At 38.8% G+C, this 21604-nt stretch overlaps 4 protein-coding genes across 9 annotated transcripts; 3 read left to right on the top strand and 1 right to left on the bottom strand.

Moving 5' to 3' along the window:
* Positions 1-3274: 3274 nt before the first annotated feature.
* On the bottom strand, positions 3275-4951 carry LOC106425104 (outer mitochondrial transmembrane helix translocase-like). The gene is made up of 6 exons (XM_013865824.1): positions 4919-4951; positions 4162-4280; positions 3901-4021; positions 3728-3814; positions 3489-3658; positions 3275-3413 (listed from the first exon to the last, which is right to left on the bottom strand). Exons 1-6 carry the CDS (start codon positions 4949-4951, stop codon positions 3275-3277), a joined length of 669 nt encoding a protein of 222 aa, XP_013721278.1.
* Positions 4952-5637: 686 nt separating this feature from the next.
* LOC106425130 (eukaryotic initiation factor 4A-III homolog) lies at positions 5638-8123 on the top strand. 2 transcript variants are annotated; one of them, XM_013865844.3, is made up of 7 exons: positions 5638-6029; positions 6108-6429; positions 6634-6741; positions 6825-6944; positions 7302-7469; positions 7611-7697; positions 7790-8123. In XM_013865844.3, exons 1-7 carry the CDS (start codon positions 5722-5724, stop codon positions 7901-7903), a joined length of 1227 nt encoding a protein of 408 aa, XP_013721298.2. In that variant the 5' UTR covers positions 5638-5721; the 3' UTR covers positions 7904-8123. The 2 variants fall into 2 exon arrangements, with proteins under 2 accessions (XP_013721298.2, XP_013721299.2); XM_013865845.3 differs by having other exon boundaries at positions 5642-6029; positions 7611-7692.
* Positions 8124-8320: 197 nt separating this feature from the next.
* On the top strand, positions 8321-13432 carry LOC106425129 (vacuolar protein sorting-associated protein 9A). Of its 5 annotated transcripts, XM_022703308.2 has the most exons (9): positions 8321-8596; positions 8910-9057; positions 9136-9306; positions 9404-9583; positions 9659-11182; positions 11285-11446; positions 11565-11634; positions 11990-12820; positions 13100-13432. In XM_022703308.2, the coding sequence occupies exons 1-5, from the start codon at positions 8508-8510 to the stop codon at positions 10469-10471; spliced, it is 1401 nt and encodes a 466-aa protein (XP_022559029.1). In that variant the 5' UTR covers positions 8321-8507; the 3' UTR covers positions 10472-11182; positions 11285-11446; positions 11565-11634; positions 11990-12820; positions 13100-13432. The 5 variants fall into 5 exon arrangements, with proteins under 5 accessions (XP_022559029.1, XP_013721293.1, XP_013721294.1 ...); XM_013865839.3 differs by lacking the exon at positions 11990-12820 and having other exon boundaries at positions 11315-11446; XM_013865840.3 differs by lacking the exon at positions 11990-12820.
* Positions 11992-12861, top strand: LOC106425103 (glutathione S-transferase T3). Its single transcript, XM_013865823.1, has one exon. The coding sequence runs from the start codon at positions 11992-11994 to the stop codon at positions 12859-12861; it is 870 nt and encodes a 289-aa protein (XP_013721277.1).
* Positions 13433-21604: the final 8172 nt, after the last annotated feature.

Here is a 21604-nt window from a genome sequence, read left to right as displayed (position 1 = left end):
CAGGAAGTAAGATAGTTCTCAAAGATGTGAAGCATGTTTCCGACATTCGACTCAATCTCATATCAACCGGGAAACTTGATGATGATGCTGGTTTGGATAGCCACTTTGGCAGTGGCAAATGGAAGCTAACCAAGGGTAGTTTGATCATGGCTCGAGGAAGAAAAGAAGGCTTGTTATATGTAACACAAGCCAAGCTTTGCAAGGAAGAAGTAAATGTCGCAAGTGATGACATGGATATATGGCACCGAAGACTCGGGCATATGAGTGAGAAAGTTCTAAACATAATTTCTCGCAAGAAACTTCTTCCTGATATGAAAGGTCTCTCTCTCTCTCTCACCATGTCATGATTTCTTAGCCGGAAAACAACATAGAATCGCTTTCCGAAGATTGTCTACGCCTATGAGAAGAAAGCATATTCTTGATCTTGTGCATACTAGCATATTCTCCATGTCCGAGAAATCCAATGGAGGTGCATCATATTTCGTCACCTTTATTGATGACCATTCAAGAAAGGTGTAGATACATCTTTCGAAAACAAAAGATCAAGTTCTTGATGCTTTCAAGGAGTTTGTAGCCCAAGCAGAACGAAGTACGGGTTAAAAACTCAAGTATGTTCGATCTGACAATGGTGGAGAGTATCGAGGTCCTTTTGAAGAATTTTGCAAAGCTCATGGAATCAGGATGGAGAAGACACCACCGAAGACGCCACAATTAAACGGAATTGCTGAGAGAATGAATCGAACAATCACAAAAAGAGTTCAGTGCATGCTCTCTCACGCTAAATTACCTAAGTCATTTTGGGGAGAAGCCATAAAGACTGCAGTGGATGTCATAAATCTTACACCATCAGTTCCTTTGGAAGGCGATGTTCTGGAGGAAGTTTGGTCGGGTAAAAAGGTCTCCTACAACCATTTGAAGGTGTTCGGTTGCAGAGCGTTCGTCCATATTCCTAAGGATGAATGAGCCAAGTTAGACTCCAAGACTAGAGAGTGCATCTATCTTGGGTCACCAAGAGATGAGTTCGGCTATCGGCTTTGGGATCCGGTTAACAGAAAAGTTATTCGGAGTAGAGATGTTGTTTTCTTCGAAGATCAAACAATTGAAGACATCAACAAATCAAAGAAACCAAAGCTACGAGTTGTAAGAAATGAAGATGATCATAATCCCCAAGACCATGAACAAGTGATTGGAGATGATGGCGAAGGGGATCCCAACATGGATCCGAATGGTGATGAAAATGAAGAAGAAGATCAAGTGGAGCCAGAGGAAGAACATGAGCCAAGAAGGTCTGGAAGAGAGACAAGACCATCTGTAAGATATTATCGAGATGAGTATGTTAATCTTACAGATGATGGAGAGCCTCAAAGCTATGAGGAGGCCATAGGAGACACTCATAGAGATGAGTAGGTTGAAGCAATGCAAGATGAAATGCAATCCTTGCATGACAATCACACTTATGAGCTGATGAAGCTACCAAAAGGAAAGAGAGCCTTGAAGAACAAGTGGGTGTACAGGTTGAAGTATGAGGAGAGAAGCTCAAATCCAAGATACAAAGCTTGATTGGTTGTGAAAGGATTCAACAAGAAGAAAGACATAGATTTTGAAAAAAATATTCTCTCCAGTGGTGAAGATGTCCTCTATCCGAGTGGTTCTTGGTCTAGCAGCGGTTCTAGACCTGGAGATTGAACAACTCGATGTCAAGACAACCTTTCTACATGGTGAACTCGAGGAGGAGATCTATATGGAGCAATCTGAAGGATTCAAGGTTCCGGGAAAAGAAGACTTGGTGTGTCGATTAAAGAAGAGTCTTTATGGCCTCAAGCAAGCCCGAAGACAATGGTACAAGAAGTTTGACTCCTTTATGGTGGATCACAACTTCAAGAAAACCAAGAATGATCATTGCGTTTTCATAAAGAAGTACGGAAGCGATGACTTTCTCATATTATTGCTCTATGTTGATGATATGTTAATTGTGGGCCAAGATCACAACAAGATAGCGGCATTGAAGAAAGATTTGGGAAGGTGTTTTGCGATGAAAGATATGGGGCAAGCGAGACAGATTCTTGGAATGAAGATCACTCGGGATAGACCAAAGAAGCTTCTATGGTTGTCCCAAGGATGATATGTTGAAAGGGTGTTGGAGAGATTCAACATGCATAAAGCAAAGCCGGTGAGCACTCCACTTGGTGGACATTTCAAGCTAAGTTCGAAGCAAAGTCCAACAAAGGAAAAAGAGGAAATGAAGACTACCCCATATGCATCAGCAGTGGGTAGTCTCATGTATGCTATGGAGTGCACCAGACCTGATATTGCCTATGCTGTAGAAGTTGTTAGTCGCTTTCTAACGAATCCAGGAAAAGAGCATTGAAAAGCAGTTAAGTGGATCCTACGCTATCTACGAGGCACAACAAAGAAGTGTCTATGTTTTGGCAATGGAAAATTGGAGTTGAACGGTTACACCGATGCAGATTGGGCTGGTGATAAAGATTCAAGGAAATCGACATCAAGATTTGTGACTACCTTTGCAGGGGGAGCTGTTTCATGGCAGTCGAAGCTACAAAAATGTGTTGCCTTATCCACCACGGAAGCGGAGTATATCGCAGCAACGGAAGCGTGCAAGGAGATGATATGGATGAAGAACTTCTTGCTTGAGTTGGGAGTAAAGCAAAACAAGTACAACATGCTATGTGACAACCAAAGTGCTATTCACTCTCGCTCAAAGCACATCCATATCCGACATCATTGGATCCGAGAAGTTCTTGAAGAGAAACTCATACATCTTGACAAGGTACACACTGATAAAAACTAGTCTGACTTTATGACCAAGGTATTACCGATCAAGAAGTTTGAAGATTGCTGCAAAGGCACGGGTATGGCGGCGGTTTCGGACTAAATTGGGAAGGGGGAGATTTGTTGGGTTTTCCCTCATTAGCCCAAGTTTAATCTTTAATCAAGCTATAACCAAGAAGCCCAATAAGAAGAAATATCTAGAGGAAGAAGAAGAGTGTAGAAGATGAATAGTGTAGAAGATGAAATGTGTAGAAGATGGAGTGTTCTAGAATTAACTTGTAGTCTCCACTCACTAGTATAATTAGGGATGTCTAGTTCACTTGTAATCATCCAAGAATCAAGCAAAGCAATAGAAAGAAATATTTTAGAAAGTTTGTAAAAGAATCTCCAAACACAAGCCTTAGTAGAAAATCCCTTCCTAAAATACGAAGGCTATCTTAAACACTAACCGTCCACTTTCCATCTTAACCTCTCGAAGAAAAAATTATCCGCTAACTTTCCCAACACCTTCAGTTTCTTTTGCAAGTTTCTCAAACTCAAAACCTGTTTCAATATTTTCTTGATTCAAAATAATATTCAAAATCTTCAACCAGTTCTCCTCATCTGGTAAATCGACATATATCCTAGAAATAGAATCCCCAAAAGGAAGTCAATGAGACAAATATTTATGTAAGGATAACTCGTGTTATAGTCCTCACCTTCTTGGTAGACGATCAAGATCAAATGGTCTGCTGGTGGCACCGAGGATGTGTATCCTTTGGCTATCTTTTGACCTGAATCCATCCCAAGCTGTCATGAACTCGTTTCTCATCATCTGAGTTGATTCATGCTCGCTAGAACCACCACAAGCGTCTAACAAACTGTCAACCTACTCCACAAAGACAAAACGATATTTTCAGTCCATTCCTTGAAAACATGCCCTAGAGTATTGTGTCACCTCATTGACAAAAATAATCACGGGCGGCACTAGTTTGCTTGCAAATGAGAACAAATCTTTCGTGAGCTTCTCTGCATCTCCAAACCACTATAGCCAAACAATGGACCAAGTTGACATACTCAGAACAAATCAGAAGTTGACATTCCATGACCGTTACTAAGGTTTCATGTTACCTTTGATGTAAGCGATGAGCTAGTTATGCTAATGAAGTTTGCTCCAGCCTCTGTAGCAAGGGCTTTGGCGAAACGTCTTACCAGTACCAGGAGGACCAAATAGCAATATGCCTTTGCACGGCTGGGAAAAACAAAAGACTCAAGCCATCTAAGAAGAATCTAGCTTTTAAGAAGATAAAATAATAAAGAGAAATGGAATATATCCGCAAGAGATTCCCACGGGTGAATAGCTCTGTCCTTCTCATGGGAAGTATAACCAACTCATTCAGTGTCTTCTTCACATGTTCGAGAGCACCAATGTCGTCAAACTTGACACCAATTTCTCCAGGAGCAACTAAAGCTGAGACAAAGTTTCTTTCAAACTCATCCTTTGCTATGTTCTGCAAGGAAAGTAAACAACTCTGTTAGAATTACTCCGATCTATCCAGCTTCGGAGCCGATCTTGAGCTTAAGGTGAAATATTGGTTTATGGTTCCAAAATTATCAATTTTTTAATTAAAACTCTTTATAAAATTGTCTATACTTCCCAAAATCTCATAATCGGCCGTATTCAGTTTCCAGTATATCCAAAACATTAGATTGGGAAGAAACTAAACCTTCAAGCTACGTGAAGGCTTGCGGAAAATATCTTCTAGTGCGTGAAATCTAAATGCTACAAAAAAAAGGAAGAAAAGAATGAGAAATCAGAATACAAGATAAAAGCACAAAATTAAATGGTCTTCTTCAATAAGAGAAGGTAGCTGATATCAAATGCATCCAATTTCAACTATAATCATAACATATAACTATACCTATTCCAAAATGAAAGAAAAAACTGATAAATGCAATGCAATGCAATAGATCTAAACATACATGTACAAGGCCTAACAACATGATTATTGCAATTATAGCAAATGGTATACGTAACATATAATAACACAACTTTATCTATACACAACACTCCTAAGTCATAACGAGCAAACACATACGTAATAAACCATGTGTTTCATAGGAGTTATACACTATGTTTTGTCAATACCACGCCATCAGTGTCCACACCATAACAAGCCATACATTGGTTTCGATCCAGAAGCTCCAATTTCACTCTCCTCCATCTTCAATTCCAACACCCCTGTCGAAGCGATCTCCGCTTATCCTCCCTTGAACACCATATCTTGTTCATCTTTATTGCCATAGTATATATACATCAAAAACACGTACCTCAAAATCTAAGATTAGTGCAAACAGAAAAAAAAAATCAATTTCTTGCTCATCTCAACTTTATGCATTGCACATGTAATGCACTATCTCCTAAAACAAAACCAAAACATAAATAAAGATCAATGCAAAACATGCTAAAAAGCAACTCAATGTAGATTCTATAAAATTTCTTTCAATTTAAGTAGTAATTCACTTGAGGAAAATCTTATATCACCAATTCATATCTAATTTAACATAGCAGCTTTTTTAATTTTAATTTCCAATTTAACATAGCAACTTTTTTTCTTTCTAATTTAGTACATCAAATTTTATTTCCATAAAAATATACCAATTTTTAAAGTGTTCCATTAATATTCAAGTTTTATTCATGATATTCTTAGAAAGAAAGAAAATTAGTGTATTAAATTGATAATTTAAATTAAATTACTATTGAACTTTTCCTTTTTCTAATTAATATGGGCCACATTTCACAGGCCCATCTATAGAGTCGGTATTTCTATTTTGATAGAAAAGCCCAAATAAGTCGTCGAATATTTTACAATCATATCTACTTCGAGCCGCGCCTATCTGACGAACAGCTCATTCCAGAGAGAAACCAAACGATCCAAACCCTAGAAAGTAATGGCGGAAGCGAATCCTGGCCGTGGAGGTGGAAGAAGAAGCGGTGGACCAATGGACGACGACAAATTGGTCTTCGAGACGACGGAAGGGATCGAGCCCATCACGAATTTCAACGACATGGGGATCAAGGAGGACGTTCTCCGCGGCGTCTACGAGTACGGTTTCGAGAAGCCCTCTGCGATTCAGCAGAGAGCGGTCATGCCGATTCTCCAAGGTCGAGATGTGATCGCTCAGGCTCAGTCCGGTACCGGAAAGACCTCAATGATTGCTCTCTCCGTCTGCCAAATCGTTGACACTTCGTCTAGAGAGTATGGTTTGAATAAAAACCCTAATTTCAAATTTTTGAGCTTTTGATTGTTCCTTATGTTTGATTTCGCTAATTGTAGAGTTCAGGCGTTGATATTGTCGCCAACTAGAGAGTTGGCTTCACAGACGGAGAAGACTATTCAAGCTATTGGGTTACACGCTAATATCCAGGCGCATGCGTGTATTGGTGGGAAGAGCGTTGGAGAGGATATCAGGAAGCTGGAGAATGGTGTCCATGTTGTGTCTGGGACACCTGGTCGTGTTTGTGATATGATTAAGAGGAGGAGTCTGCGTACCAGAGCTATTAAGCTTTTGATTCTTGATGAGTCTGATGAGATGCTTAGCAGAGGGTTCAAGGACCAAATCTATGATGTTTACAGATATCTTCCACCTGATCTTCAGGTAAAAGTTCGCTGCTCAAACACTATTTGGTTCCTAATTCTTACTTTCTTGATTAGCTGCTTGGACTCTTGGGTTTGATAGACTTTTACTTTGTAAAGGACATTGTTGAGTTGCTTGAATGATCCAAGTGAATTTTTTGGGTAGCTATTAACTGTAGTTGGGCAAGCTTAGCTCAGTTACTAACCTAATACCTTATGTTTATAGGTTTGCTTGGTTTCTGCAACTCTTCCTCACGAGATTTTGGAGATGACATCCAAGTTTATGACTGAACCAGTGAAGATCCTTGTGAAGCGTGATGAGTTGACTCTTGAGGTACGTTTCTTATTCTGAATCTGTATGCGTGGGGGCACACCCATATTACTTCACTGGCTAACTTTCCTGTAAACCTTTTTCAGGGCATTAAACAATTTTTCGTTGCTGTTGAGAAAGAGGAGTGGAAATTTGATACACTCTGTGATCTTTATGACACACTTACTATCACTCAAGCTGTTATCTTCTGCAACACAAAAAGAAAGGTAATCCTTGTGCTCATCTTACTATATTTGAAATGTTTTAGATGATCAGGTATCTCATGTTGTTAGTTACACTAAGCTCCTAGCTATGCGATCTTAACTTGATCTGGAATCATGTAACGTCCTCGAAAAATCGTACTCGTTTGTAAGGCTATTTGTACTCGTTTACTCTTTAAAAGGAAGGAGTTAAAACACCGCCTCCATTGCCTTTAGTAGACTGCATTGGCCTGTTAACTTACTAAGTGATGCTATATACCAATATTGATGCTTTCTAAACTTTGTTTTCAGTTAGTTTGGTAACACTAGGTTTCTATGGTTTCTTTTCAATGCCTCACTTAACTATCTCCTCTTTTGTCATAGGTGGATTGGCTAAGTGAGAAAATGAGGACTAACAACTTCACAGTCTCATCGATGCATGGTGACATGCCTCAGAAGGAGAGAGACGAGATCATGAACCAGTTTCGGTCAGGCGACAGTCGTGTTTTGATCACGACAGATGTATGGGCACGTGGGATTGATGTGCAGCAAGTAAGTCATTACTTATTCGCTATATCTCGGTGTAGATTGGGCATGAAAAGTGTTAAAGTCTCCTCTGTTATTTAGGTCTCTGATTATGTGTCGTGAGATTGTGGTAGAGTTTGAATTGACATGAGGAACTTTCTTGAACAGGTTTCTCTTGTCATAAATTATGATCTCCCCAACAACCGTGAGCTCTACATCCACCGTATTGGACGATCTGGTCGATTCGGGCGTAAGGTTACTGATTGGTTATAATTTCTGCATTGTTTCTTGGCTTGCTTATAAGAGTAGAAAATGGATATCAACCAACTTTGCGGCTATTATTGTAGGGTGTTGCGATCAACTTTGTTAAAAGCGACGACATAAAGATCCTCCGAGACATTGAGCAGTACTACAGTACCCAGATTGACGAGATGCCAATGAATGTAGCTGATCTTATCTAAAAGACCTTGTCTGAGAATCTTTTTTGTGATGGCGTTTGTGCTTTGTAGTGAGAAGTATCTGAATGAGAGAGAATTCTTCAGATCTTATGTGTTGCACTATCTAATGATGCTTCTTCACTACCTACTTACTCCCTTTGATGTTTCTTTGGAGTTTTTTCGTGGGTTCTTTTGAACAAAATTGTGGTAAATGTTTAATGATTTGAGAAGCGTTTTGGGTTGAGAGTTTGGTCTTTTTTTCCTCGTAATTGATTTTGGGGATCGTTACCTGTAAGACTTAATAATCTCGCTTGTGATGTTCGTCTGCTTTTGGGGTTGGTGAGTCGGTGTGTATACGTTTGTTGGTTGATCATTTGATGAGTTGGGTAAAAAATGATGAATGTTGCAAGTTGTAATGTAAGTGATTGGTACATTAGACTAAACCAAGATACATAATAACCGGTTAACACAGAAGCACATCGGCCACCAACTTGGTAAAACGACAGTCGTTTTGGTTGTAGTAGTCTGCGAGGAAGAAGAACTCAACTTTCTCTTTGATCGATCTCTGTTGTATAGCTCTTGGTCAAATCGTCGGAGTTCTGATTGACGGCGAATCTGGTGATCGACGATGGAGAACAACACGGACGTTTCGATTCATGATTTCCTGGAGCGGATGCGTAAACCCTCCGCCGGCGATCTCGTTAAATCAATCAAAAGGTTCTTCTCTTTCTATTTCGCTGCAGATGAGGATAGTCATGTGTGTGTTTAGCTTCTGTTTGCTATAGAATAATGATACATGTGAGCTAGATTTTTTACTGAATAGCTGGATTTGACTCAAGTGTCATGATTTTGCTTAGCAAACAAAAAAAAAAGAAGTTCTCCTATGATAGCAATATCTAAAGCTTAGATCTTATCACTGTTAGTCTCTTCGTCGAGGATAATAATAGTTAAGTTGAGGAGGGTAGGTGTTTTGTGGGTTTACATTACTTCTTTTTCTCTGGCTTCATAAGACAATGTGTGTGTGTTGCAGTTTCATTGTTTCATTCTTGAACAATGAGCCAGACCCAGAAAAGGATTCTTCTGCAGTTCAAGACTTCTTTTCCAAGATGGAAGCTGCTTTCAGGGCTCATCCACTTTGGTCCGGTTGTTCTGAGGATGAACTTGACAGCGCTGGAGATGTGAGTATCATCAATGTCCTTCTCTTTCCGTTTGCATCTTCTTGCCTTAAATCATTTGCCTCTTAAATGTACGCGCAGGGTTTAGAGAAGTATGTCATGACAAAGCTGTTTCCCCGTGTCTTTGCTTCAAACACCGAGGACGTTATATCTGATGAGAAACTCTTTCAGAAGATGTCCTTGGTTCAACAGTTCATTTCTCCTGAGTATTTGGATATAAAACCAACTTTTCAAAACGAAACATCCTGGCTGGTAAGTTGATCTAGCTCGCATATAGTGTTCCATCTTCTCGTTGGTGTTTTTCACTTGTGAGTGAATATTTTACTCTCTCTCTCTCTCCTTTCCGCAGCTAGCTCAGAAAGAGCTCCAGAAGATAAACATGTACAAAGCTCCTCGTGATAAGCTCGTGTGTGTCCTTAACTGCTGCAAAGTGATTAATAACTTACTCCTAAACGCTTCCATTGCTTCTAATGAGAATACGCCTGGAGCCGACGAGTTTCTTCCTGTCTTGATATATGTTACAATAAAGGTATTTTTATTGTAATGCATGTTTTGTTTGTGCAACTACGTGTACTAGTGATCATTCTGTACTCTCTTTTTGCAGGCTAATCCTCCACAGCTTCACTCAAACCTGTTGTATGTACAAAGATATAGGCGTGAATCTAAACTTGTTGGTGAAGCTGCCTACTTCTTCACAAACATACTCTCTGCAGAGTCTTTCATCTCAAATATCGATGCGAAATCACTTTCAATGGATCAAGCTGAGTTTGAGAAGAACATGGAATCTGCACGGGCACGAATCTCTGGTTTAAGCATCCAGTCTACTGCACCACCACCACCCCCACGTGACGAGTCCACTGTTCATAAAACTCAAATGCTGAATCCCAAGAGAGAAACAACTCTTTTCCAGTCGAGATCGTCTGACAGTCTCTCTGGAACCAGTGACATACTCAACGCCAACAGTGAAATACCAATGAAGAAAGCTGAATCCGTATCTGATTTGGAAAACAAGGGTGCTGCAAGGCTTCTGAAGGATACGGAGGCAAGCAAAATCTTCCAAGAATACCCTTACTTATTTGCAAACGCGGGTGATTTGAGAATAGGAGATGTTGAAGACTTGTTAAATAGCTATAAACAGCTCGTGTTTAAATATGTGTGCCTTTCCAAAGAATTGGGTGATGCAGCAACAACATCTTTAGCTTCTTCATCAACTCCACCCTTGCAAGCTTTGTCCGGTTTTGATACGTCTAAGGAACCTGAGGATCATACCATGGCATCTTCAGATGTAAAGGAAACTGACAGGAGCGTGGATGATCTGGTCCGAGCTCTACAGGGTGTAGGGGAAGCTGTCGTTGATAAGGTCTTAGATGTAAAACAAGAAGAGTATACATCAGTTTTGGCAGAAGAACAAACATGAAGGAGATGCCACAACAAAATTGATTTGATGAAGCAAGGTCCAAAAGAGTGAGTGTGTCAATTCAAATACACGACCTGCAGGAGATGAGAGAACCCAATGAATCAATTTGTAGGAAACATAGAAAATGTTTCTCTTCTTGAAGGAATGGGGCATTCCGAAAAATAACCTTACAATCTTATTTTTTTTAATAAAGTTTTCAACTATATTTAAAAACTGTGGAAAGCAAAGACAAACTATTTAAGAGCATGTGCATTGCAGACTTTGTAGACTACAGATCTTAGTGTAATGAACAATTTAATTAAATGAAAAATAGGGATTTACTTAAGGGCTGTGGCTTAATTAAGCGCTGGAAGCATCGAAGCTTGTGGGATGCGTGGCGATAGGGGATACGATGGGTAGAAAAGAAAAATCGAATCGTTTGCCTTTCTTCTTCTCTCTTTGATTCGAGTTGGAAAGAAAAGGAAAGATGAGGGTCGCATGGAGATTCATCGGTGGTTTTGGTCGATGTCTGAGATTCATCGGTGGTTCTCGCTGGGTCTCCTCGTTGATTCGGTGGCTCTCCTCGTCGATTCGGTGGCTCTCCTCGTCGATTCTCTCTGGTTCCTCGTGGTGGCCATCTTCGAAGAATCACGGTAGCTATCCTCGACGGATAAAATTTGTGGCTCTCCCCGAGGATGGAAATCGGCGGTTGCTGCTGATTACAATCGAAAGGTAAACTTCCTTCTTTTTTAAAAATTTCTCTGTCTTTGCATGTCTTTGATTTTGGTCCTTTGTGTTCTTGTGTATTGTTTGACTAAATTTTAATATTTTTAGTATGAACGGTGGTTTGATTTCTTCTCCCAGAAAGAGCGTAGACATCGCACCGCCAAACTCTTTGATTTCTCTGTTAGCGAAGGGATCAAGAAGGAACCGAAGCAAGTTGCTGGAGAGATTCATTCTTTCTTCACAAGAAAGAACTTCAATGTTAAATCAAAGGTTAGAATTTTATCAATTTACGGTTATAATCTCGATTCTAAAGGTTGAGACTTTTGTTTCAGTTAGTGAGTTTTTCGTCTTTGTTACTCACATTGTTGTTGGAATGTGGTAAAAAAAGGTTTGAATGAACACTGGTTCGGAGGAGAGGAGAAGTTGCCATGCTTACGTTATGTACCATGGACATAAAGGTAAATCCAAAGTTCTCTTTGATCTTTTAGGTTGATTTAAGTCTATTAATTCTTGTTTGATCTTTTAGGTTGAGTAATAAATGGTTAGGTTAGCGTATGGTTGAGTAATAAATAGAACTTATGGTTGGAGTTTAGTGATGGTGTAGAGTGATGAATGTGCCATAGATATATGTCTAGTCTGTGATGAATGTGTAGAGTGAAGCTGTGTTGAATGTGTTTAGTTAAATGTCAAGTCGTCTTCCCTCTATTAAACGCGTTGCTCCTTCTGTATTTTTTTCACTGAAACATCTTCTCTTTCATCTAAACACCTTCATTCTTCTTCTTCTTTTCTTTCTCTCCTCTTTCACACATTCAGATATGGATTATAATCCATATACGAGTGGGTATAATTTCAGTGATCTTCTTCAAAGTCAACAAACTGGTTTTGGTTCATCAGAAGTTCCTGGATTTGGAACTCAACAGAACCCGGATTGCAACCTCGGTACAGAGAGCCTTGTAGAGCGCCGTGAACGCAAGAAATGGACCATCTCAGATGACATTTTGTTCATCACCTCATGGTTAAACACGAGGAAAGATCCAGTCATGGGTAATGAGCAAAGATCAGGCGCTTTCTGGAATAGAATAGCGGCCTACTTTGAGGCAAGCCAGTCTGCAGAGTGCGAACGGAGAGAGCCGATGCACTGTAAGCACCGGTGGCAGAAGATCAACGAAGCTGTGTGCAAGTTCTCTGGCTCGTATGAGGCTGCAACAAGGGAGAAGACCAGTGGACAAAATGAGACTGATGTTCTCAAAAAAGCGCATGAGATCTACTACAATAACCATAAGAAGAAGTTCAACCTTGAGCATGCGTGGAGGGAGTTGCGCTATGACCATAAATGGTGCTCTCTTTCAAGCTCTAGAGACGTTGGAAGCTCAAAAAAGAGGAAGTTTGACGACGGTACACAATCAGAAACATCTCAAGCGACTGAAAGCAAGACGTCTGAGAGTGATGAAGGCACCACTCGTCCCCCGGGTGTGAAGGCAGCTAAGGCACGTGGTAAGAAGCCTCAGGGGAAAGACGTGGAGGAGTATCAGAAAATGTGGAACATTAGGCAGCAGGACGTGGCCAACAAAGAAAAGCTGTACAAGATGTCTCTGCTTGACAATCTTGTTGCAAAAAAAGAGACACTGTCCGAGACTGAGGAAGGTCTAAAGAATAAGTTGATTGAGGAGTTGTTCTCTGTTTGAGTTTGGATAGTTCTGTTTGTCTGTTGGTTTTCATCGAGTTTATGTAGTTCTGTTTGTTGGGTTTCATCGAGTTCATGTACTTCTGTTTCACTCTATGTTTCATGTTCTGTTTTATGTGGTGTCTTGACAATGTTGATTAAATGTTATTGTTCATGTGAGGAGTTTTTTTTAAATGTTCAGGTACTTCTGTTTCACTCTCTGTTTAATGTTATGTTTCATGTTAATGTTTCTGATGCAGGTGAGAGAGTCTACGAAAGAAGACAGTGACGGGTTTGGGAAGGTGAGATGAGAGCAAAGGCAGCTGATATCGTTGGAGCAAAGAAGACAGTCACGGGTTTGTAGATTGAGAGAGGTTGATATCTCTGTCTGTTGTTTTATTTGTCACGGGTATTGTTTTATTGACAGTCATGTGTGTGTTGTTTTATTTGTATGAGTGTGTCACGGGTCTGAACATACTGACCATGTTTGTGGATTGAGACAGTCACAGGTTGTTTTATTTGAATGAGTGTGTCACGGGTTTGTCTCACCAATCTCATTATATATTGCATCAGACACAAATGAGTTCTCATCATTCTGATTTCTCACTGTTCTCTCCATTCTCTTTTAAAAAGAACTCTCCATTCTCTTTCATAAAAAATTCTATCTTGTCCAAGTCCATAATCTCATCTTCATCACTTTCAGAAAAAAAAAAAACCTTATAATTTCATGGCATCTTCTTCTCATAATAATCTTGAGAGAGAATTTGATGAATCTTTTGATCAATATTTTGATCAATATTTCGATCAAGCTTTCGATCAAGCATTTGAGAATTTGTATAACAATCATGGTGGTCTAGAAGATGAAAGGAGGACAAGAAAAAACGAGTTTTTATCGAAAGAAATCGTGAAAAAGGCCATATCCGGTTATGGAATGATTATTTCAGTGACACTCCAACATATCCTCAAAATCTATTCAGACGGCGATTTAGAATGAACAAGCGATTGTTTTTGCGTATTGTTGATCGCCTATCCAATGAAGTTGAATTATTTCGTCGAAAGAGGGACGGTCTCGGAAGGCTTGGTCTCTCTACACTTCAAAAATGCACAGCAGCTATTCGAGTGTTGGCATATGGTTCAGCAGTTGATGCGGTCGACAAATACCTCAGGCTCGGTGGAAGCACTACTCGGTTATGTGTGGAAAATTTTGTGGAAGCAATAATAAATTTGTTCGGCGATGAGTACTTAAGAAGACCAACACCAGCTGATCTTCAACGTCTACTTCATGTTGGAGAGTATCATGGCTTTCCCGGGATGATAGGAAGCATCGATTGTATACATTGGGAGTGGAAGAATTGTCCAACCGCTTGGAAAGGGAAATATTCTCGTGGTTCGGGAAAACCCACAATCGTTTTAGAGGCGGTTGCTTCATATGATCTCTGGATATGGCATGCGTTTTTTGGACCTCCAGGTACCTTAAATGATATTAATGTTCTTGATCGTTCTCCTGTTTTTGATGACATAATAAATGGTCAAGCCCCGCGAGTGAATTTCTCGGTCAATGGAAGAGTGTACCGTTTGGCTTACTATCTCACTGATGATATTTATCCAAAATGGACAACTTTTATCCAATCTATTTCACGTCCACAAGGGCCAAAAGCAGTTTTATTTGCGCAACGTCAAGAAGCTACCCGAAAAGATGTCGAGCGTGCTTTCGGAGTTTTGCAAGCTCGATTTGCCATAATTAAAAATCCAGCACTTTCTTGGGATAAAGTCAAGATTGAGAAGATAATGAGAGCATGTATCATACTCCATAACATGATAGTAGAAGACGAACGAGATGAATCCACTCAATTTGATACTTCGGATTTCCAACAAGGAGAAAGCAACGGAAGTTCACATGTCGATCTCGACTTTTCTAGAAATATCCCTTCAAACATCGCCAATATGATGGGTGTTCGAGATGACATTCGTGATAAAAAAGTGCATCAACACCTGAAAGCTGATTTGGTTGAACATATATGGAGTAAATTTGGAAACGACAACTGAGCTTGGATGCTATGTTTTTTTTAGTAATCTTTGTTTTAATGTTTTTATGTTAAAATCTATGTTTAAAATGTTATATTTGACTTTGTTTTATTTAATAAATAATTTTAATCTTTTTTAACAATTTTATGTTTACAAATAAATTTAATATTTTTTTATTGCTAAAAACCATAATTAAGCAACTACCAATAAACTCTTATAATTAAGTGTTTCTTAACAAAGTTGTTTGTCTTAATTATAATAGTTAAAAATTAATGATGTCCCACTTAAACAACAATTAAGGTTGCTAGCAATGCACATGCTCTAAAAGTAGTTTTGCTAAACAAATCTTGTATAATTTTATTCAAGTTTGTTAGCAGACGTGTAGAGCTTGATGTCGTTCTGAAACAAAAAAAAACTCACTCTTTAGGCTGCATGTGTATATAGATACATAATCGTTAATGGCTACACATGCAGCCTACATAGACGACTAATAAGTGGACTTTTGGGTGTGTGTATGGGAGTTAGCATAACGATTGCCTTGCCTCTCCTGTCGTCGTTAGATTCAAATTAATCAAAAGAGTGCGACCTCTGGAACTCAATCGGAGGAACTCAGTTCAGCTTTGTTTCTATATGCAAACATATCATCTATCCATGAAAATCAATGTGATCTACAGAACATTTGAAAGTCAAAAAAAAAAAATTACTATATCTAATGCTATTTTATCTGAGACATGGTTTGAAAAGTTCTTAGCTTGAGAAATTCATTCTTTATAAAAAGTTTAACAATGAAAACCAATAAAAAAAAAGAGAGCGAACAATTTTTTTTTGTCACAAACTTGTATTATAAAAAGCTCCACTACAAGAAAACAGGGGGATTCTGATGGCCGAAATCGTCAGAAACGTCATTCTGACGAACTTCCGACGATATTACGATGCGGCTACACGAGACCAGAGTTCATCGGAAAACTACAATTCCGACGAACGTGGTTCCTCGGTTTATTCCGACGAACTTTGGGCGTCGGAATTTACCGACGGACATCGGTCGTCGGAATATACCGACGAACCACGTTCGTCGGTATATTCCGACGGAAATGAGTTTGTCGGTAAATTCCGACGGATATATGTCCGTCGGTATATTCCGACGACCGTTGTCCGTCGGTATATACCCTTTTTTTTTTACAAATTAATTTTGCATTTTTATATATTTTTTGATATTAATAAATTTAAAAAATTGGAAATTTAAAACTAATAATATTATAAAATTTAAATTCATAAAAACCGAAATAGGAAAAAAACATTCATAAAGTTTAAAATTCATACAAACCGAAATAGAAAAAAAAAACATTCCGAAAGTTTTATAAAGCCGAAATAAACTAAGATGAACTCGAAGACATCAAACGATCTAGCTTCTGCATAATCTCGGTGTTGAACTTCTTCTGGGATGCCAACTCAGCAAGGATAGTGGCATTCTCCGAACGGATAGTGGCATTCTCCGAAAGGATAGTGGTGTTCTGCTCCTCCAATGCCCCAATCCGTTCATCTTTGTCATGTAGCTCCTCGAGAATCATGGGATCGGCATACGGAGCTTGCGAAGAAGATGCCGGATACGAAGAAGCACGACGGGCCAACCCAACTAAACGGCCTCCTTTCCTTTTAGGAACCGCCTACAAAAATATTTAAAGTAAGTAAATATGGACAAGTAAGTAATCGACATTATAAAAAAAATATATTAATAAAAAAAATTACCTTTTCAACCATCTCATTTATTTGCAATAGAGACAGGTTGGTTGAAGCTCCCGTGGAGTCGCCGTCATCAGAGAGAGGCTGAGATTGAGAAACTATCTCAGCTTCCACCAAATCAACTACACCTCTGATCACGGGGTCCTGAATTTGACCCGTCGTCTTGTTAGTGTGAGCCACCTTAATGAGTTGGAGACGATCAACGGGATTACCGTCATTTGCTTCGATCTAAAAAAACCGCCATTATTAGCCAAAAAATATATAAAATATTTATTTAAAAAATATAAAGATAAATAATAATAAAAAACTTACAAGTTCATCCTCCTTAGTAGACATGGAGCAAGCGCCGAGGTTGTGCACATACATACCTTTCCCGCCACGATCGCTCTTCCGGTTCCTGGAGTTCCTAGAAGACGTCTCTGCAGTGTCTTCCCTCTCCCAATGAGCTATCAACTGCTCCCACCCCCCCCCCCCGTTGATGAACCGTGGCTTCTTGTTCTTCTGCCAAACTGTCTTCCACGCGTTTATCTGCTTTGTGTAAGAGTCCATGGCCTTTTCGTTGAATTTCTTACGGACTGTTTCCGTAAGATCGGAGTGCCAGTTGAACTCTTGCTACAAAACAAACACAATTTAATAAGTAAATATATGTAAAAAAATGTAAAAACTTAAAAAAAATGAAGGGTTACTATACCGCAAACTGACGAAACCACAACTCTCGTTCGTCGGAAGGGATCACACTCCACTTTGGATATCCAAAACGGAGCATGGAGTACATCATCTGGTTGATGCTCCGGCTAATGCCATTTTTCGACTTGGTGAACCTTTAAAAAAAAATACAAGTTAGCAAGTTAATTAAAGCAAAAAATATAACGGTACAAATAAAAAAAAATACTAACCAAGTGCTATGGCCTCGTCGTGGGTTGAGTTGGAGAAACGGGAGATGCTCTCGACCTGGTTGTTGAACCAATAGATGAACCGGCATGACCCCCGGATCCTGTTGAGCAGCAGCGTGAGGGGCAGCGTGAGGGGCAGAGGGAGCTGGAGCGGGAATATATGCGGGAACCGAGTCATGAGACGATACCGATGCACGGGAACCGCTCACCGAACTACGTCGAAGACGGGCTGCGGGGCGGGCTTCATCCTCGGCCCTAAAAAAAAAAAATTAACCCATCAAACATATTTTCATTTATATATTTACAAAAGGTTTTATAAACGTTTTAAAAAAACTATTAAACCTTATATATATATATATATATATATATATATACAAAATTATAAAAAATTTATAAATATAGAAAAATGTTGTTAAAAATTTATAAATGAAGAAAAATGTTGTTAAATATTTATATTTTAAAAAAAAAATGTTGTTAAATATTTATTAGTGGAAACTTAAAAAAAAATATAAAAAATTTTAAAATTTTAAAATTTTTACTATACATGATTTACATATATATATATATGTATACAAAATTATAAAAAATTTATAAATATAGAAAAATGTTGTTAAAATTTATAAATGAAGAAAAATGGTGTTAAATATTTATATTTTTTCAAAAAAAAACGTTTTTAAAAATCAAAAAACGTTTTTAAAAATAAAAAAATGTTCCAAAAAAAACTAAAACAACAATCCTAACTTATATATCCTAAACTATCCATTCAATCCTAAAATGTTCAATCAAACAACCTAAAATCCGAGATCAACTTCCAAAACCCTAAACAATTGAAAAAAAAAAGGTTTGGGATGATTCTTACATGATTTGGGGTTTGGGGAAGAGATAGGAGGGTGAGGAGAGGATTCGCCGGTGAAGAGAGGCCGGAATCGCCGGAGAGTCGCCGAAATCGCCGAAATCGCCGGAGAGTTTTGAGAGAGAGAGAGGCCGCGGAGATAACGAAGAAGAAAGGAGAAGGGTTTTTATTTTCGTGGATTCCGACGGACACGGGTTCGTCGGTATTCCGTCGGTATATTTAAAATATACCAAATGCCGATTCGCGAAAATTTTCAAGCGGTTTGGTTTTCCCGGGCTAATTGAAATTCCGACGGAACGTGTCCGTCAGTATTTTCCGACGGACACATTCCGTCGGTATATTCCGACGGAATTCCGACGACTTAGTGTTTAGGGTGTTCTTTTCAAGTTTCTAAATGCAAAATCCAAACCTTTGATAATATATATAGTATTTGCATAAAGATTTAACAATAAAAATGTTTTATAACACGATTTTACACAACAATATTTTTTGTAGTGTAAGCTTATATAAATATGATTGTATAAGTACATAATGTTAAGATGAGATGTTATGAAAACAATGATATGCATACATAAATATTTTAATGAGTTGTTATATTTGAACGGTTGCGATCTAATACTATACTAAACACTTATTATGTGTTATTTTCATAGTTTTGGCATCTAAATTTATAGATTTTTATGATTGAAACTTTATAGAAAAACATGTCGTCGGTATTTCGTCGGAAAATACCGACGACATTCCGACAAACTCGACAAGTTCGTCGGAATGTCGTCGGTATTTTCCGACGAAATACCGACGACCTTTCCAATTTTCAATGAAACCCGTTGTCGTCGCTATGTCGTCGGTATATTGCGAGGGATTTCCGACGGACCATTAAAAAAAAAAAAAAAAAAAACTAATCATAATCGTCTGAATCTTCATCAAACTCCCCAACCTCGGCTTCCGGCTCTGAATGTACGACAGCATCATGTCCAAACACAGTCAAATTCTCAACGAGTTGAACATTTTCCAAATCTTCAACTGCCTGGGCGTTGCTGGTAGACTCTGGTTGCAATGGTTCATCATCATCAGAAGTTCCATCCACTCGTCCTCTTGGGTTGATTTGCGTTACAGTAACCCATGGATCGTCTCTGTACGTCACCCGAGGGTAACTGATGTAGCACACCTATACATATCAATTATACAAAGTATTAGTTCAATATATAACATTAATTAATTATATTGGTAAAAAATTATGAATATATTGACATACCTGATCAGCTTGCGAACCAAGAATGAAGGGATCATAATATTGAAGTTTCCGCCGCGAATGAACTGATGTAACACCAAACGCATCAATCTTCACTCCTCTATCTGGGGTGGTGTCATACCAATCACAATAGAATACTACACAACGCAATCCAACCATTCCAGGAAATTGGATTTCCAATATTTCTTTTATGTTGCCGTAGTAGACATCGTCACCAGAAGAAGATGAAACACCAGCATCATATGTTGTCTTAGAATGACCTTTCCTTGTGAATGCATATCCTCGCGTACAAAATTTAGGATATGATTTGACCACATAGTTTGGTCCCTGCACAAATTCGCGTATCCAATCATCGAACACAAGACCTCTGGCCAAACCATCATTCACCTATAAAAAAAACATATATGATTGCAAAATTAATTAGTTTATATATATTAAATTTAAACTAATCATTTGCATAGGGTAATAGGATATATGACTCACATAACTACGAAGCCACGCAGCAAATCCGTTATCTCTAAGTTGTCGAAGCTCATCTTCTGTTGCATGCCTGTGAGTCATACGCAACTCCGCCATATATACACTATATACAAAAATATTATCAATATGAAATAAATTTATTGAATATTAATCTAACAATAAATGAATAAATATTTTTACCTCTCATATTGTAGAACATCTTCACAGTTGGTGAGCAAATATGTTTGCAAATGAGCGTTCTCAGTGTCCGTAAGTCTCCGCTTCGTGAATTTTCCACTAAGTCGTCCTATTTCCTTGAACATGCTTGGGACAGTAACATGATATGTTGCTCTCTCCCCTCTATCATCATGCCGAGCAGGTCTTCGGTGTTTTGTTTGCACTTCTGGTGGAAAATAATTTTCAGCAAAGATTGCAGTTTCTTCATTGATCACCTGTGCCACTATAGATCCTTCCACCCTGCTTTGATTTTTGACCATCTTCTTCAGATGATGCATATAACGCTCAAAAATATACATCCATCTGTACTGCACAGGACCACCAAGTTCCAATTCTCTTGCGAGATGAATAGCAAGATGTTCCATTACATCAAAGAATGATGGAGGAAATATCTTCTCAAGGTTGCACATGCTGACTGGTGCGTTTGTCTTCAAATTATTAATACCCTCTTCAGTCAATACTCTGCTGCATAAGTCACGGAAAAAAACACTAATCCCTGCAATTGCTTCATGAACATTACGTGGCAATAATGCTGAAAAGGCAAACGGAAGGAGGCGCTGCATAATTACATGACAATCATGACTCTTCAAGCCAGTAAACTTTCCTTCGCTTCTATCAACGCAGTTCCCCAAATTTGATGCATATCCGTCAGGAAATTTCACTTTCTCTGTAATCCAATCAAAGAACTCTTCTTTTCTAGCACCATCTAGCCGATAAATGGGAAAAGGGGCCGTACCGTTCTCATCAACGTGAAGTTCAGAACGATCACAAATATCGACTAAATCCAACCTTGACTTCAAATTATCCTTCGTTTTACCTTGGATGTTAAGGACTGTGTTCATCAGATTATCGAAGAAGTTCTTCTCAATATGCATGACATCTAAATTATGCCGCAATAGATGACTCTCCCAATATGGTAGATCCCAGAAAATACTCTTTTTGTGCCAGTTATGTAGCTCTCCAACCGCATTGACTCGAATGTTTTCATGTCCACCTACATCTGGCGTCCTTTCTGCATCAAAATACCTAAACTGCTTCAACAAATCTTTCCCACTAACTTCCTCAGGTGGACCATCAAACACCTGCTTGTTCTTCGTAAACGAAGTCTTACTCCTGCGGTATGGATGATCAGGTGGTAGAAATCGTCTGTGACAGTCAAACCAACACGTTTTCCTTCCGTTCTTTAGTTGGAAAGCATCTGTGTCATCTTGACAATATGGACATGATAGCTTCCCATGTGTTGTCCATCCAGATAACATACCATATGCTGGAAAGTCACTTATTGTCCACATAAGTACTGCCCGCA

The sequence above is a fragment of the Brassica napus genome, chromosome C5, assembly GCF_020379485.1.
Source record: "Brassica napus cultivar Da-Ae chromosome C5, Da-Ae, whole genome shotgun sequence".
NCBI lineage: Eukaryota > Viridiplantae > Streptophyta > Magnoliopsida > Brassicales > Brassicaceae > Brassica > Brassica napus.
The sequence above is the reverse complement of the archived record's forward strand: the minus strand, read 5'-3'. Positions and strand labels throughout refer to the sequence as shown.

Excerpts from the sequence above, each read along its gene's own strand:
- LOC106425104 (XM_013865824.1), bottom strand. The coding sequence starts at position 4,951 with ATGGCTTGTTATGGTGTGGACACTGATGGCGTG. Across the intron at positions 4,022-4,161 it reads GTGAAGAAGACACTGAATGA|CCGTGCAAAGGCATATTGCT; the intron begins GTTGGTTATACT and ends TGTTTTTCCCAG. Across the intron at positions 3,815-3,900 it reads GCTCATCGCTTACATCAAAG|TGGTTTGGAGATGCAGAGAA; the intron begins GTAACATGAAAC and ends GTTTGGCTATAG.
- LOC106425130 (XM_013865844.3), top strand. The coding sequence starts at position 5,722 with ATGGCGGAAGCGAATCCTGGCCGTGGAGGTGGAAGAAGAAGCGGTGGA. Across the intron at positions 6,430-6,633 it reads ATCTTCCACCTGATCTTCAG|GTTTGCTTGGTTTCTGCAAC; the intron begins GTAAAAGTTCGC and ends TTATGTTTATAG. Across the intron at positions 7,470-7,610 it reads GTGGGATTGATGTGCAGCAA|GTTTCTCTTGTCATAAATTA; the intron begins GTAAGTCATTAC and ends TTTCTTGAACAG.
- LOC106425129 (XM_013865839.3), top strand. The coding sequence starts at position 8,508 with ATGGAGAACAACACGGACGTTTCGATTCATGATTTCCTGGAGCGGATG. Across the intron at positions 9,307-9,403 it reads AAAACGAAACATCCTGGCTG|CTAGCTCAGAAAGAGCTCCA; the intron begins GTAAGTTGATCT and ends TCCTTTCCGCAG. Across the intron at positions 9,584-9,658 it reads TGATATATGTTACAATAAAG|GCTAATCCTCCACAGCTTCA; the intron begins GTATTTTTATTG and ends CTCTTTTTGCAG.
- LOC106425103 (XM_013865823.1), top strand. The coding sequence starts at position 11,992 with ATGGATTATAATCCATATACGAGTGGGTATAATTTCAGTGATCTTCTT.